This window comes from Salvelinus fontinalis, chromosome 29 (genome assembly GCF_029448725.1).
Source record: "Salvelinus fontinalis isolate EN_2023a chromosome 29, ASM2944872v1, whole genome shotgun sequence".
In the NCBI taxonomy this organism is placed as follows: domain Eukaryota; kingdom Metazoa; phylum Chordata; class Actinopteri; order Salmoniformes; family Salmonidae; genus Salvelinus; species Salvelinus fontinalis.
In genome coordinates, this window is record NC_074693.1 from 25,847,579 (window position 1) to 25,865,420 (window position 17,842).

Consider the following 17,842-nt stretch of genomic DNA (forward strand, 5'->3'; position numbering starts at 1 on the left):
AAGACTGGCCACCCCTCAGAGCCTGGTTCCTCTCTGGGTTTCATCCTAAGTTCCTGCCTTTCTAGGGAGTTTTTCCTAACCACTGTGCATTTACATCCGCAATGCTTGCTCTTTGGGGTTTTAGGCTGGGTTTCTGTATAAGCACTCTGCTGATGTTAAAAGGTATTATAAATACATTTGATTGATTGTTTTGTTTAGAGAGGAGACTTCCATGCTAACCTCCATTTATTTATTGCAAATGTTCATAAATACCATTTCACGTGAATTAAGAGTGAAAATACTACGTGCTAATAGTGTTAAATACATTTAATCAGTCATCAAACTGATCATGTATATGAATTAGAAACAGTAACATCCCTCCAGTCCTGAGGCGAGGTTGAGGCAGAGTCGGCTAACTGAGAGTTAAAGATGAGAGTCCTACCTGCCCTTCACAGAGACACTCGTCTCCACAGGATTATGACTGACAGAGCCGCTCGCTCCCACATGCTGCTCAATCCCATATTTCAGGAGCTGAGTTTAACCCAGAGCTGAGTCCCCAGCCAAGCCACTGTCATTGTCCTAGCTGCCCTACTGAAAACCTCTACAGTGGATATATGGATAGAATTTTTGTGTGTGTCTGTGTGGTTTATGATTGTGTATTTTAAGTCATCTACCTGTCTCTGTGTCTGTTTAGTTGATTTGTGTTATGTGTATTCATACACTGAGTGGACAAAACATTAGGAACACCTTTCTAATATTGAGTTGCACCCCACCCTTTTGCCCTCAGAACTGCCTCAATTCGTCGGGGCATGGACTCTACAAGGTGTTGAAAGCGTTCCACAGGGATGCTGGCCCATGTTGACTCCAGTGCTTCCCACAGTTGTGTCAAGTTGGCTGGATGTCCTTTGGGTGGTGGACCATTTTTTATACACACGGGATACTGTTGAGAGTGAAAAACCCAGCCGCGTTGCAGTTTGTGACACAAACGGTGCTCCTGGCACCTACTACCATACCCTGTTCAAAGGCACTTAAATATTTTGTCTTGCCCAATCACCCTCTGAATGGCACACATACACAATCCATGTCTCAATTGTCTCAAGGCTTAAAAATCCTTCTTTAACCTGTCTCCTCCCCTGATCTACACTGATTAAAGTGGATTTAACAAGTGACATCAATAAGGGATCATAGCTTTCAGCTGGATTCACCTGGTCAGTCTATGTCATGGAAATATACTGGGGTGTCCCGCGTGGCTAGTTACAGCGCCAGGGTTGTGGGTTCGATTCCCATTGGGGACCAGTACAAAAAAGTATGTCAAATGTATGCACTAACTACTGTAAGTCACTATGGATAAGAGCATCTGCTAAATGACTCAAATATAAATGAAGGAGCAGGTGTCCTTAATGTTTTGTATACTCAGTGTATATTCATGTTGCATGTCCACTCCACTGTCTGCACTTCCCTTATCAATCACAATGTCATCATGGAGGCCTTTATGTTGCTGGGTGCATGCCACTGTATTTGTGAGGTCTTGCTGTCGATAGACTGTGGGGGTAAAGTGAACAGACAGTATTGGGAGGAGGGGTAACTGGAGGCTGTCATCTCTCACACACACACACACACACACACACACACACACACACACACACACACACACGCACACACACAGCTCTGCAGCACAGGAATGTTTTGCCTGCTGCTGTCCTTATGTAAATATAAACACTGGGCCGTGGTCTTACCATAAATGTACTGGGAAATGAGAGGCTGATCCGGCACGGGGCAGCAAATGAGGAGCGGCAGACGCCGGACATTCCTGCAGCTGTCATGATTCATCTGCACTCTGGGAAAACCAGGCCATGCACCCAGGTCCACCACCCCCCTCCACCCCTCACACAGGCAGCCCACGCTGCCAGCACCAATCAAACACACTGATCTACTCAGACATTCCCTCATAATGTGCTGACTCATAGACACACACGTTACTGCAGGCTCCCTCACGAACTTATACATGCATACCCACCCAGACAACACATAAATCAACACACATGGACCTGGTCTACAAACGCATCCATGGACCTACTCTGTTTTCCAGGGGCTCTGCAGTATGTCTCGTCTGCTTCAAACCTAAACAGAGGGACGTTGTCATGGATGACATCATGCCAACAGACTTCCAGTCCAGTCAGAGTAGATCAACGTCCAGATCGATCCAGATTCCCTGCTCTCAGATAGGAGAGAGACCTCCCTGCAGCCCAGGAGGATTTCCATAGGGTTATATTCTCAGGGTTTGTTGAAGTTTGAGAATTCTTGTGTAAAGCAGAGGCCCAGGAAGTTGGTGGCACCTTAATTGGGGAGGGCGGGCCCGTGGTAATGAATGGAGCGGAATAAGTGGAATGGTATCAAATACATAAAACCCAGCCATTATTATGAGTCGTCCTCCCCTCATCAGCCTCCACTGGTGTGAGGGTGAGTCAGAGAGAGAGGGCCGGTATCGTCGGCCCTGTGCCCATCCGCGCCGCAATGCGTCGCCCTCAGTGTTGCTACAGACAGTCACCTCACAGACCCATTCCCCTCTCCATATGACACTACTAGCTCACTGGAATCATACACAGAGATCTTAACCTGTCTAGGATCAGCGTGGCGCTAGCGGCACACCCCCCCCCCCCCCCACTGAAAAACCAGTGCCGCGAAATTCAAAAAAAATATTTTTTTAAAATATTTAACTTTCACACATTAAAGTCCAATACAGCTAATGAAAGACACAGATCTTGTGAATCCAGTCAACATTTCCGATTTTTAAAATGTTTTACAGGGAAGACACAATATGTAAAGATGTACATCTATTACCTAAAAACACATTAGCATAATCCACCATCTTTTATTTGTCCACCAACACCAGTAGCCATCACCAATTCGGCTAAACTAAGATATTTATAGCCCCTAACCAACAAAAAAACTCATTAGATGACAGTCTGATAACATATTTATGGTATGGGATAGGTTTTGTTAGAAAAAAGTGCATATTTCAGGTAGATGGCATAGTTTACAATTGCACCCACCATCACAAATGGACTAGAATAATTTCAATGAGCAACGTGTTTACCTAACTACTAATCATCAAACATTTCGTAAAAATACACAGCATACACGAATCGAAAGACACAGATCCTGTGAATACAGACAATATTTCAGATTTTCTAAGTGTCTTACAGCGAAAACACAATAAATCGTTATATTAGCTTAGCACATAACAATTAGCAGCCCAGCATTGATTCTAGCCAAAGTGAGCGATAAAAGTCAACATCGCCAAAAGATATTAATTTTTTCACTAACCTTCTCAGAATTCTTCCGATGACACTCCTGTAACATCACATTACAACATGCATATACAGTTTGATCGAAAATGTTTATATTTAGCCACCAAAATCATGGTTAGACAATGTGAAATGTAGACAAGCTGGTAAAGAAAAAGTCCTTGCGCCACTTAGACAGTGATCTACTCTTATACATAAATACTCATAAACGTGACTAAAAAATATAGGGTGGACAGGGATTGATAGACAATTTAATTCTTAATACAATTGCGTTATTACATTTTTTTATTTATCCTTACTTTTCAATACAGTTTGCGCCAAGCGAAGCTACGTCAAAAAACATGGCGTCCTAAGCCACTAAAATGTTTCGACAGAAACACGATTTATCATAATAAAAATGTCCTACCTTGAGCTGTTCTTCCATCAGTATCTTGGGCAAAGGATCCTTTCTTGGGAGAAATCGTCTTTTGGTGGAAAGCTGTCCTCTTGCCATGTGGAAATGTCAACTGCGTTCGGGATGAACTGAAAAGCGTGCCCAACTTTTCACATCGTTGCAAAAATAAATGTCCCAAAATCGCACTAAACGGATATAAATTGCTATAAAACGCTTTAAATTAACTACCTTATGATGTTTTTAACTCCTATAACGAGTGAAAAGATGACCGGAGAAATATAACAGGCTAAACTAACGCTTGGAACAGGTGCGCGCCGGTGTCCTCTAGGCTCATGACGCAGCTCCCAAAGAATGACTAGCTTCAGGGTTTTTTCATTTGTAGGGCCTGTGAACGCGCAATCGACCCCGTTGGAATCGTCATCACGTAAAGGCATCCAGGGGAAGACGTAAGAAGTGTCCGTATAGTCATAGCAACGACAGTGCCCTTATAACTGACTTCAGAAGAGTGGCCAACATTTCTCAAATCTGACTCCATGTCAGGGAAATTGCTGTAGAATGGGCTCTGTTCCACTTAGAGACAAAATTTCAACTCCTATAGAAACTATAGACTGTTTTCTATCCAATAATAATAATAATATGCATATTGTACGATCAAGGATTTTGTGGGAAGCCGTTTAAAAAATTAGCCAAATTAGCATAAATAGTCTAAACAGCGCCCCCATCCCCTTAATATACAGTTGTGGCCAAAAGTTTTGAGAATGACACAAATATTAATTTTCACAAAGTCTGCTGCCTCAGTTTGTATGATGGCAATTTGCATATACTCCAGAATGTTATGAAGAGTGATCAGATGAATTGCAATTAATTGCAAAGTCCCTCTTTGCCATGCAAATGAACTGAATCTCCCCAAACATTTCCACTGCATTTCAGCCCTGCCACAAAAGGACCAGCTGACATCATGTCAGTGATTCTCTCGTTAACACGGGTGTGAGTGTTGACGAGGACAAGGCTGGAGATCCCTCTGTCATGCTGATTGAGTTCGAATAACAGACTGGAAGCTTCAAAAGGAGGGTGGTTCTTGGAATCATTGTTCTTCCTCTGTCTACCATGGTTACCTGCAAGGAAGCACGTGCCGTCATCATTGCTTTTCACAAAAAGGGCTTCACAGGCAAGGATATTGCTGCCTGTAAGATTGCACCTAAATCAACCATTTATCGGATCATCAAGAACTTCAAGGAGAGCAGTTCAATTGTTGTGAAGAAGGCTTCAGGGAGCCAAAGAAAGTCCAGCAAGCGCCAGGACCGTCTCCTAAAGTTGATTCAGCTGCGGGATCACGGCACCACCAGTACAGAGCTTGCTCAGGAATGGCAGCAGGCAGTTGTGAGTGCATCTGCACGCACAGTGAGGCGAAGACATTTGGAGGATGGCCTGGTGTCAAGAAGGGCAGCAAAGAAGACACTTCTCTCCAGAAAAAAACATCAGGGACAGACTGATATTCTGCAAAAGGTACAGGGATTGGACTGCAGAGGACTGGGGTAAAGTCATTTTCTCTGATGAATCCCCTTTCCGATTGTTTGGGGCATCCGGAAAAAAGCATCCTGAGTCCATTCATGTGTGGGGTTGCTTCTCAGCCAAGGGAGTGGGCTCACTCACAATTTTGTCTAAGATCACAGCTATCAATAAAGAATGGCACCAACACATCCTTCGAGAGCATCTTCTCCCAACCATCCAGGAACAGTTTGGTGACGAACAATGCCTTTTCCAGCATGATGGAGCACCTTGCCATAAGGCAAAAGTGATAACTAAGTGGCTCGGGGAACAAAACATCGATATTTTGGGTCCATGGCCAGGATACTCCCCAGACCTTAATCCCATTGAGAACTTGTGGTCAATCCTCAAGAGGCGGATGGACAAACTAAAACCCACAAATTCTGACAAACTCTAAGCATTGATTATGCAAGAATGGGCTGACTTCAGTCAGGATGTGGCCCAGAAGTTAATTGGCAGCATGCCAGGGCGGATTGTAGAGGTCTTGAAAAAGAAGGGTCAACACTGCAAATTTGGACTCTTTGCATCAACTTCATGTAATTGTCAATTAAAGCCTTTGACACTTATGAAATGCTTGTAATTATACTTCAGTATTCCATAGTAACATCTGACAAAAATATCTAAAGACACTGAGGCAGCAAACTTTGTGAAAATGTATATTTGTGTCATTCTCAAAACTTTTGGCCACGACTGTATCACTTTGGTTTCTGTAGGCCAGGGCTCTCCAACCCTGTTCCTGGAGAGCTACCCTCCTGTAGGTTTTCACTACAACCCCAGTAGTAACTAACCTGATTCAGTTTGCCAAAAAGCTCATTATTAGAATCAGGTGTGCTAGATTAGGGTTGGAGTGAAAACCTACAGGAAGGTAGCACTCCAGGAACAGGTTTGGAGCCCTGCTATAGGCTATGTGAGTTTTATTAATCCAGGTGAATTAATCCTCGTTGAGTAACAATATATTTTTTAAATGAGAACTCGTGAACAGCTCGTGTGTGTGTGTGTTTGTCTCAGCTGACCAATATTGTCACCTGAACTGTGTAACTGGGCACTATCAGAGTAAAGAATGCTATGGGCCAGGACTGTTTTCCCAGAGACTAGCTACAGTAAACACAACACGAATCCACAGAGCCTGCAGCAGGTGAGCTAATCAGTAACTTGACATTGTTCTTCACTCGGGATTCTGATCAACCTTTGACCCGATAAGCTTTTAGAGAGGATCACAGGGATTTATACACATTAGCAGCAGGGTCTTCAATGGCCACTGGAAACCATTCATAGCACAGATAGGAGAGAGTCTGGACAGAGACAGCTGGAAGGTTAGAAAAAAGTCAGCATTGTTCCTTGTAAATTAAAAAATTAAAAATAAAAATTGTTCAGTTGAACTCCAGAGTGAGTCTAAACTGTTAATCATTCATTGCGTCTGGTTTATTCTTAGCTGCTCTGAGAGGCTTGAAATATATTTAACCGTCTGTTGCCTAAGCAGTGAGGACTTTCTTTTCCATGTCAAATTAGAACAGTGGTATTCAAATTCAGGGACGAGGCCCCGCTACTGCAGTGGGGTTACCAAAATATTTTATTTTATTTTATTTGGGAACAAAAAATTAAGAGTACAGATTATTGTATAGGACAATATAAACGTTTTTGATAAAGATTATTTGAAAGATACAACGTTATTGAGTAAATGTATTTTTTGTTTGTTTTTTCATTTTGATAAGAGATGAAAATGCAATTAATTGAGATGTATTTGTTGTCGTTAACAATCTAAATGTACAGATTTAAGGTTGTGTCATTAGATTTCTGGTGGGTCGCAAGAAATTCCTTCGGGAAAAATGGGGTACCCAGAAATTCTGGCGGAAAAAAGGGGGTCCCCGCTGAAGAAGTTTGAACACCACTGAATTCGAATGAAATAGAAAGAGAGAGTGGGAGGAAGTAGTGGTACAATCCACTGGAGAACTAAAAGAGGGACGAGAGAACAGTCTTTCTTACATCTGTTTACGCCAGCCCTGCACGCAACGGGCTTGTGATCCTGCCAGAGAGAAAGAGAGGGAGCTAATGTTTTCCACTGAGACTTGGTCTCTCTGTGTTCATGGAAAATGGCGGTCCACAGTGTCCACTATTAATCAGCCAAGCAGAGCCAATTACTGGGCTGAGGAGAGGGAGACTGCCAGAGCAGAGCAGCAGAGCAGCACAGCACTGGGGAGGCACGACCTGCTGAACCCCACATCTCCATTCAGAGCATTAGGACTGAGCTGCCTCAGCCTCACAGCCTCAGCCAAAACATTGAGGGAAGAGGATGGTTGGGGCAGTGATATATATAGAGAGTGAGTGAGGCAAAGAGAGAGAGACAACGAAAGAGAAGTAGAGAGAGACAGGGTGAACGGGAGCGAGAGGCCCATAGACAGGCATAGAGAGTAAAGGTTTTACAGCACCATAACTGTTTACATTCCTGCCGTGGATGACAAGACGAGGGGGGAAGAGGTCATATGAATGGGAGGGAGTGCTTGATCCCTGTGTTCATAACCTTTGGAATTCACTGCCTAAGCCTTTTTTCTGTTATCAGGATTACAAACACACGTGTGCTGGCACAAAAAACAAACTCACACCTTTACTTAGAGAGCACCAACACTCAAATAACTTAAGCAAGGCTCCTTGTCACTTTGGTTATTCACATTTTCTCCTCAGTTGTATTCTGCTGTTTTACTGAAAGACAACTATGTTATTTCCGGGTCCTGACTGTCATCAATTCCTTGAGGATGTGATGTCAGGGATTTGTAAATTAAGTTCATGACTTCCTCAGCTTGTTTATTCTATCACAAATTAGCAGGGAGCTGCTGGGAGACTGTCTGCCTAATCTCAAGAGCGCTGGGCTGATGGACAGGAATGCTGGCGTGCTGTTGCTGCGTCTGGGTGGGCTGGCCCAGGGCACCACCGTCAGATAAGCGATGAGGTCCTCCCGACAACATCCCACTCCCGTCACCTTTTGCTGTCACACACAGCCCTCTGAGCCACTCAAGGGAAGCCTGGGCGACGTGAGGAGGAAGCTTGGCATGGGGGAACCTACACTGGATGTTTCGTGTAGGATGTGGTTCTGTTCTTTAGAGATGTCTCTGGTCTGCTCTGTGTGGGCGGGTGAGGGTTAAGTCTTGTCCTGTTGCTGATGATGTGAAGAGTTTGACAGGCCAAAGTGGAGCTGTTTCCCATCACACAACAGCCTGCGATTCCGTCGGTACATAGCGAGACTCAACCAGAGCTCCTCTCACCAGCAAGGGAGAGATAGAGAGCGGTGTTAGAGGGATAGCTAACTTCTCCCTGGAGTTAAAGTAATAATGCCTTGGGTTTGAGTAATAATGTGCCACAGTCAGTAGCCGCCATGTTCGCGGTGAACATCTCCTCCTCCATGTCGTTTGTGAGAGCTCGCCCCGAGCGGCTGAGGAAGCGACTGTCAATCAGGAGCAAACATAGGAACCTCAGGTAACCATGGTGATGCGGGTGTCTGAGTTGGAATGGGAGGGTCTTTTCAGAATGAGCACATAGCGCTCCCCTGGATGATCAAATACTTCCTGGTCCGCTTTGGGGGGAGTACAACGGTCCTCTTGTTTTGCTGCTTGCTGCTATTTTATGAGGTCTTTTAAAGATAATTTATCATGTGTTATACTCATGTCTGTTACCCAATTGTGTATGTAAGTGTTATGTCATTTTTACAAAAAGGTATTCATCCTTTAGAAAGATATATAGAAAAGAGCCGCTGCTAAGCAAAGTTGTGGATGGATGACCGAAAGAGGAGTGTGTGTGTGTGTGGTCAGTATGGGCTTAATGAATCTCTGACTCACCCTCCCATGTGGGAACAAACCTAATGCAGTCATTTGAAAAAGACTGCCTTATTCAGACTCAGACCTACTGCACTGCTACTATTGTTCATCAGGCTTTCACTGCCAAATAGGCTTTAGTCATACAGTATGCTCTAGGTTGAGGCCATGGGCATGAACTTAAATGAAGGGACTCTCGAGGAAATGCATTATATTTGGAGGGTATTGTAACCAGGGGTTGTAACCGGTTCAGGGAACATAACTAAAAACCGAAAAATAACAGCATTTTTGGGGGAGGAACAGAAACGGAAACGGAAACGAAAGTGATCTCTCGTGTTCTGGAACAGAACTGGTTAATAATGTTATTTTTTTGTTCCCCAAAATATTCCTAATGTCTAGTATATAATTCTGTAATTTGGTGAAGTTACAATGCTAGTAATAGCCTAAACACATTTCAAATCATGTCATTATGTTCAGCGCTTCAAGCTAAGCCCCCTCCATGTCTACTCCTCTCTCTCGCTTCCTCCCCATCAGTGAAATTTCAGTCACATCTCGCACCTTTACTTATCTGACCAATCAAACATGCAAACAACTACATGCAAACAACTACTGTAGCTTACACGTTCCATAGCAAGCTTCTCTATCTGTACTAATGGGTCAAGTAAATGAATGAGCTATTTTGTAAAAATGTAGATTTCACAGGTTAAAAAAGAATGCAAAGGAACCATTACTTTTTTGGGGGTTCGAACCAGTTCAGAACTTTATTTTCTGGTTGGAACACTGGAATGGAAAATAAAAAATGAGGGTTTCTTTTCAGAACGGAACAATTAGAAAATCATTTTGGTTCCAACCCTCTTGTAACAATCCAGAATGTGCTGATATGGGTTTTAGATCAATGTGAGGTATTTATGTAAGTACCATTCAATCATTTCTCTTCAGTCTAAGTACCTTTTATTAATGTTAATCAACCTTTGTGAAACCATTTAAAACTTACCACCATGCCTCTTCACATGTTTTACTGGAACAATCAGGGTTGTTTTCAGTCAAGCCCTAAGACTAATGCTAGGAATGTATATACTGTATGCATGCAGTCTTGGCCTCCATTGATGTAAAAAGAGTCTCTTCAGCAACTTAGAGCAAAGCCATTAGGGATTGAGTAGGAATTGTTCTTGTGGACCGCAGGCTGAGTACTGGGAGTGAAGACCACTAATGGGAACCATGCGGAGGGCTCTGCTGAGAGGGGTGACTGTGTGTGTGTCTGTGTAAGCTTCCAGAGCCTCTGCAAAGTGTGTCTTTGCCTTATATCTGAGGCATGTTCTCAGAAGGTTTTTGATGGTCCCTAGCAGTGGTTTGGCCTCTTCAAGATCCTCAGTACGACACAGTCTGGAATTCAGCCTGCCTGATGATGACTCACAGCGGCTAAAGCTAAAACAGAGCTGCAGCAGGAGCAGTCAAGCGTGGGGCTGCTCATTGTGTGTGTGTGAGCACATGAGCGTGAGACGGAACAGTGCCCGAGGGGGCAAATTGTTCATGAAAGACAGCATGTCTTGGTGGGCCCAGTTGTCCCTTGAAACTCAAAGCATTGTTCGAGGTGAAGTCTGATCATAATCACCACATGTTCTTCTTACATGCCTATTGCCAGTGTAGTTCAACCCGTGAGAGTGCCATCTAAGTATTTCATTTCCTTTTTCACATTTTTTGGTTCCGTTTGTGGAATGATGTTTATTACTCATTTATATGCTGGGATTTTTTTTTCCTGCAAAGGTATATGAAAGTATTTACTTTGAAACATGCATAGAAAGCGCTTCTCTTCATGCTCTGCAGCAGCATAGTCGAAGGATTGTATATTTACTTCAAAATAAGAGATGTATGTGTCACCTTTTCCAGAATACAAGTTGGCACCATGTATAAACAGATGTTGGTGTGGGTTGTTTCCTAAACTACCTCCGTCTCCCCCTCTATCTTTCTCTCTTCCTTCCCTCTTTCTCACTCCTCCCCCTCTTTCTCTCTTCTCATTCTCTCCCTCACTTTCCACTACTAAAACCTACTACCACTAAAACCTCTGTTAGCTACCTGGGATGCATCCTTAATGGAAGCTTGGGGAGTGTGACCATGGCCACTAAAGTGCTAGGGAAGGTTAATGCCAGGACCAAGTTTCTGGCTAAAATGTCCAAGCTTCTTGATAAGGACTCCATGAGAGTGCTAGCCACTGCCCTTATTCAATACCATTTAGACATTGCTAGTACTTCCTGGTTTGGAGGCTTATCTAAGCTTCTGAAGGGGAAGCTCCAGATAGCCCAGAATAAACTGATCAGGGTAGTATTGAAGGTGAGTCCATGTACTCACATAGGCAGAGGCTGCTTTCAGGAATCAACTGGCTGCCTGTTCAGGCTAGGGTGTCCCAGATTAGACTGGGTCTGGATTAATCACGGTGTCCCAGATTAGACTGGGTCTGGTTTAATGAGGGTTTCCCAGATTAGACTGGGTCTGGTTTAATGAAGGTGTCCCAGATTAGACTGGGTTTGGTTTAATTAGGGTGTCCCAGATTAGACAGGGTCTGGTTTACAGGAGGATTTATGGTTCTGCACCCAGATATCTGAATGACTACTTTCCCCATGTTAGGGATGCACACAATCACAGCACCAGATCAGGTGTTGCTAATGTGTGCTTATACAGGTTCAGGAGTAATGCTGGGAAAGGTACTTTCTTGTATATTGGAGCCTCCGAGTGAAATGAGTTGCCGCTGCCCATAAAAATAACGTCCTCTCTGGGCAGCTTTAAAAATAAAGCAAAAAACAGTTTTGTCTTCTGTGCCCATATGAATGTATCCTACGATGTAACTGCAATGATGAGACAGATGTTCTTCTTTGTTTTTATGTTTTATTAATCTCGCTGTCATACTGTGTTCAACCGTGTCCGATCTTGCCTAGCCATGTTGTCTCAAGAGGACCACAATGTAAATAAGTCCCAGACTGTGTGTTATCCTCCATGATGTGCATCAAGTTTTGTGTTCTTTTTTTCTTATTTTTACGGTCGAATTAATAAACTAAACACTTCTCTCCCTCTTTCTGTCTGTCTCTGCCTCTCTCCTGTTCTCCCAGTCCCGCCCCGCGCCCTGACGCTGTTGCTCTGTTTGGCAGGGAGCCGCGGAAGGTGCTGCTGCACAAGGGCTCCACGGGGCTGGGCTTCAACATCGTGGGCGGCGAGGATGGAGAGGGCATTTTTGTCTCCTTCATCCTGGCTGGAGGACCAGCAGACCTGAGCGGAGAGCTCAGAAGGGGAGACCGCATCCTCTCGGTCAGTGGCTTGCCGGTCCTGGCAACTAACTAACCAGCCAGCCAACCTGTGGCAGGGTTTACACATTGCTTTAAAATGTATAGCAAGTTGCATAGCGTATACAGTATTAGTGCATTTAAGGTGTTTTAGCACTAAAGATTTACCATCGAAGACGTGCCTTTACCAACAGACAATAACAATGGAGAGAGGAGTAGACCCAAAGTGGTAACAGGATAAATATAATAAGTTGCGCAGCATGGAATCAAAGTAAACCAAAGAGACCGTTGGACCATCTTCCAGTCAAGGTCACAGCTCTCATTTAAACCAATAATCTCTTATAGCTAATGCAAGGCCCCCCATGATGACAAATAAGTACCTTTCTGGAGGGCACATCTGCTCAATGGTCCTCGTGGGATTGTGAATCAACCATTTTCTCTAGTCACAAAACTGGTCATCATGCCAAGGTCATACCTCCACTGATTGAAAACTAATCATCCAGCTGGTGATCCAGGAGAGGATAAACAGGATGAGGCTCTCCTACACATCCTTATGTCAGAGCCAGGTAGTCTTATTCCTTTGTTGGCTCAATAGCTCTGTGCTGGTTGGTCCATTGACCTGTCAATAAGGCTCCATGGTTGAGGTTCTGCCCTCTGCTATGTGTCTCAGGTGAATGGGGTGAACCTGCGGAACGCCACCCACGAGCAGGCAGCTGCGGCGCTGAAGAGGGCCGGCCAGACGGTCACCATCATCGCCCAGTACCGACCAGAAGGTAGGAGTTTCTCTGCTCTCTCTCAACACAAACCTACCTACCCCACATACTTTACATTTTAGTTGCTGTCATCCAAAGCAACTAAAGGTCTGTTTATGTGCAGTAAGGGGGCTGCTGAGCAACCGCACAAACAGCTCATTCTTTATCTTGATCTTTATGTTGTGGAACAGATGTGCTGAATAATCATCTCAGTCTTACAGAGGACTGCACTAGATGAGGGGCATACAGGTGATCTAGTTAAGCAAACCAGCCTCTACAGTATTTGTATTTCTTACTTTGAAGTGTAGACCTACTAATGTAAATATTTACAATAAAGCAAAACCAATCTTTCAGAAGCATGTGACATGTTAATGTCCCAAATTTTTAAACTACTGCAGTGGTGTAGGCTAGGCTACATGCAGCCCTTGAAAAAGAAAAGGAGAGCCGCTAGGAGCTCAGATGAAATACTTTTAGAACCAGCGTTTGGACAGCCAAGCTGTCTTCATCTGGGTACATACAAGCCCTTACCTGGTCTGTCTTAGTTATCTTGAAGAGAGTCTGGTTCGCAAATGAGGACCGCAGGCTACAGAGCGTCTTGTGATTGGCTGACTGTGCCGGGATTCATGTTCAGGGGCTCCGCTTACATTAATACATTCGCTGTACAGCCAGGCTGAACTGTAGAGCCAACTGCAAAGCGGGCAACCGAAGGACTGGCTGTTGTCCTTCTTTCCACTGTTTCGAGTCCAATCCTCCGTGTACAGTGTTTCCGTCTCGGCGGTCACTGTACTAGGGAAGGGAAACGGAAACAAAACAAACTGGAGTGAGGGCAGGCAGAGGGGCTCGAATATAATTACAGAGCGTGCGCGAGGATATACTAGGGAGAAGAAAGGAAAGGTGGAGGAACTTTTGAACTTCTTCAGCTACACACAAATGTGCATGGGGGATGGGCATGAATTCACAGTCGGCTGGATGTTAGGATCAGATACCACGGGCTGCGAAGTAACACAGCATTGCACTGAACAGAGGTGAGGAAATAAACAGGAGCAATTGTTGTCCCGCACGCTCCCATTTACAGGAAAGAGGGTGGAGAGAATACAGTGGAATCAGGAACATTTACTGTTAACATTTGTGTAGTCACTCAAGCTTTTGGGGTCGGTTAACGACAGTAACTTGTCGTTATAGTGGTTTCTGTTGTTGCACAACCAAGTTACGGGGCAAACAAAGTATTATCTTGCCACCAAGCTAACGTTAAACCTGCGCCGTGGATTAGCTCCTGTGTGCGCCGTTTGGTAAACTCTTAGTTTAACCAAATGCTAGGATCCGTTTGGAATTATCTATAAACTAGATTGTATTTGTAGCTAACTAGCTATAGTAGTTAGTTATGTGCCCATAGCTCGCCAGTTTCCACCAAATGCAGTTAGGTAAATTAGCTAGCTACGGTAACGTTAGTTAGTCAAATGATTTGAGAACGTAATCTAGCTAGCTAAAGTTAGCGTGTTAACGTTAGCATTCAAACTTTAATATAATGTCAGAGGTTATCTAAAGGTTTAGTAGCTAGGTCACTTTAGTTATAAATGTTGCATCACAGTGAACGACTTAGTAAATTACTCTCTTATTGATTTAGCGATAAGAAATGCCTCCTTAGATAACAAACAGGTGGACACAGAGGTGTGGAGGGTTTTGAGTAGATGGGGTGCAGCTAATGTCAGAAGTGCTTCTCGTAGCCGGTAAGGATAATTAGTTTAGCGTTAATTAAAACGCAAAAATTATCCGGCCGCGACTGTAACATGCAACTTTTGACCTCACTTTGACATTAGCTGTATCCTTATAGCCCTGACCAGAATGAAGCAGGTCATTTCAGGAAGTGACCTCATCAGGAAACAAACCTTTTCAACCACCTGTTTGATATGTCAGGGTGAGGCTTGACCATTTGCCAAAGCAGCAGCTACTCTTCCTGGGGTCCAGCAAAATAAAGGCAGTTTATACAATGTCATAGAACAATTCTCATATGCAGGTAACAAAGACAAACACAGCCTAATAACAAAAGCATAAAGGGCAGATCATAGATAAATATGACATTCTTTAGAAGTAGAATCTGGTATGCATGCACACGCTGTAACAACAATTGAAAGGATATGAGCTTTCGGTCTCAGCTCCTCTCTCAGCTTGGACTATGACAGGAATGTAGGAGTCTAAGTTGTAGCTTGTTCTCTCCCATATTCCGGATACCTCCAATAACACACAAAACATCAACCTGGATCAAGGAGGGTTTAATTACTCTCCACGGGTCTGGCATTTCTATGGGAAGAAAGGTCAGGTAATGGAGGCCAGAAAAGCTCATTGAATCAGAGTTGGATTCTGGCTCTGGAACCAGTTGAGCTAGTGGCCCAGGCCCACTAGGCTGATGTGCCTCCAAGAACAGCAAAGGGTGTCTTTTTACAGTAGATAATTAATGATGCCCCATCTACCATAGTAAATGTTGCCAGTCTGTTAAATGTTTGATCTACAGGGGTCAAACAATATCTTGAAATAATGTTGTATTTGCCAGAGTGAACTCTTGTTTTAAAAAATGCCTCAAGTCAATACAACAGTGCCTTTTGTAGTATCGTGCCTGTCTACTGTTGTATCCTTCAGGACAATCTGATCAGTATCTGTTAAAGTCTAGCGCTGGCAATATTTAACCAGACCTAGAGGGATGAGTCAAGAGTGCACTAATATCTGTGGCCAATAACTCAGCTGGCGTCCTGAGCTCAGACATGACATGTCCTTAGCCTGGGTGTATTCAGAGGAGGGACCCGGACCGTTGTAGAGGACAGTCAGTCAGTCAGTAGTAAGTGGAGTGTAAATGCTGCTTCATGCTGGGCTCACTGCCTGGACTCCTCTCTCTCAGGGGCAGGAGCCCGGCCGTCCACTCCACAGACCTCTGATGGAAGGCCAGCACTGAAGAATACATGAGCTGAACTCACAGCAGAGAGTAGAGACTGCACCCTTTCATACTTACTGGACTGCCACCAAATGTCACTCTAACTCTCAATCGTAACATTGAGTTCATTGAGTGGAATGGAGGTGCATAGTGTACTCTCATGCCCCCCCTCCCTCTCTGTCACTGGGGTAGAATTACAGTAGACCTTATCCCTGCCCCGGCGAGGGGTTTCACAGCGACAAGACTATGCTAAATGTCAACCCCAGCAACTCATTTCACAAATGAGGGTAGTCCAGGTTTACATGTTCATGTTATAGCACTGGGAAAGTAGTCCCAACCTAGACTAACCCAGAGAACATGGCAACATAGCACTGTAAACTTATATTACAAACACATGCCCGGGCTGTTTCATGACAGGATCAAGAGTGGAGCAGGCAGCCCCCCCCCCCCCCCCCCCCCCCCCCCCCCCCCCCCCCCCACCGACAAAAAAAATAAAAGACAGTACAGCTAATAAGGACAAGCAGTAGGAGATGGCGAGATGCAGAAATGACCCAGTTTCTGTTCTTGTCTGCCTGTACTTCTTCCTTAGGGATCATTCCAAAATGTACTCTCCTATCGTACTTATTCCGATAAGAGTTTGTGCTTTTTGGTGGTGTAGATTTGAAGATTGTTGTTGTTTTGACTTGTTGGTTATGGTGTTTGGGACTTGGTTATGGACTCAGCTCCATATCAGGTTGCGGTGCTTCAATCCCCTCTGAAAGCCAAGCTGACTGCAGACTACAGCTGTTTTCTCTGTTGTTACATGTGTTCCCTGTGGAGCCTGGCAGCTGGAGGGGGGCTGCAGGGTGGTCCTGCCCCTCAGTCTCTCTCTGGTGGTTAGTACTGAAGGGACGACTGACAATGGATATAGCGCTGCTTACAGACCTTTAGGAGTGAGGGCCCCACCACCCCCACCCACTACACTCTCTTCTCCATTGCTCTGAGGAGCGTTGACTAATGATGTGGTGTGTTGATATTCTTGGAAATAGGACAGTAATGTCTGGGTCTCTCCTTCAGTCTTTTTTCTTGTCCCTCCCGCCCTCTTATATCCTTGCTTCCGGCAGTTTTCCTTTTTCTCCCCTCCCTTGTCTGAGAACCAAGTGGACTAGTCTGCCTGGCTGCTTCCGCATAGGCTGCTCTGTGGCTCCTGATAGTGCCTGGGCGTTGCCCCTAGTTACAGGCAGGCAGGCAGGTGGTGTCGGGTTACCTCACCTTGCTGTGCCATCCTCCTGTATCTTTAAGCCGCAGCCAGAGAGAGGGAGCAGGGCGGAGACTACACATCATGCCTCGGGAGTGGTTTCTGTTTGCTTTGAATCCTCTCTACTTCGGGTTTCGGCTGGGGGGGGGTAGAGTTGAGGCTGGGGACCTACTGCCAGAGAGAATGACTTTTTTTTCACATCCGATATGGTTTATTTACGGATAAACTGGAGTAGCTTAATCATCATTCGTTTCTGAGGTTAGGCTACCTTTAGAACATTGATTTCTGATCATTCTCATATTGGAAAGTGTTTCCATCCAGGCGACTGATTTCTAAGGTGAGTGAAACCCTTACAGGGATGCGAGTCAGACTCATTGCACAACAATATTTTGTGTTAAAGCAACTCTGTTCTAAAAGTATAACCTTTTGAAGTTGATACGTACTGAATGTCCCTTAGTTTGTCGATAGTGGTGACTTCAGAGGCAATGGTATGTGGTAGGTTATCACTCAATGGAATGAATGGCATCTTGTCCAGTATGTTACTGTCAATGTGGAACCTCTGACACAATATTGTTGGAATCAATGTTTTGCTTCCACGTATATTTGCTTTATCTTGCCTTATCTCA

The 17,842-nt window shown here is 44.4% G+C and overlaps 1 protein-coding gene across 7 annotated transcripts in view; it reads left to right on the forward strand.

Annotated features, from left to right (window-relative positions):
* LOC129827700 (disks large homolog 3-like) overlaps positions 1–17,842 on the forward strand; it is a 149,506-nt gene that overhangs the window by 115,449 nt on the left and 16,215 nt on the right. For 5 of the 7 annotated variants that reach the window (XM_055888788.1, XM_055888785.1, XM_055888783.1 and 2 more), the window contains 2 exons: positions 12,134–12,329; positions 12,975–13,077. In XM_055888788.1, coding sequence (XP_055744763.1) covers positions 12,134–12,329; positions 12,975–13,077 — 299 coding nt within the window. The remainder of the gene's footprint in view (positions 1–12,133; positions 12,330–12,974; positions 13,078–17,842) is intronic. The other 2 variants (XM_055888786.1, XM_055888790.1) reach the window with 1 other exon arrangement.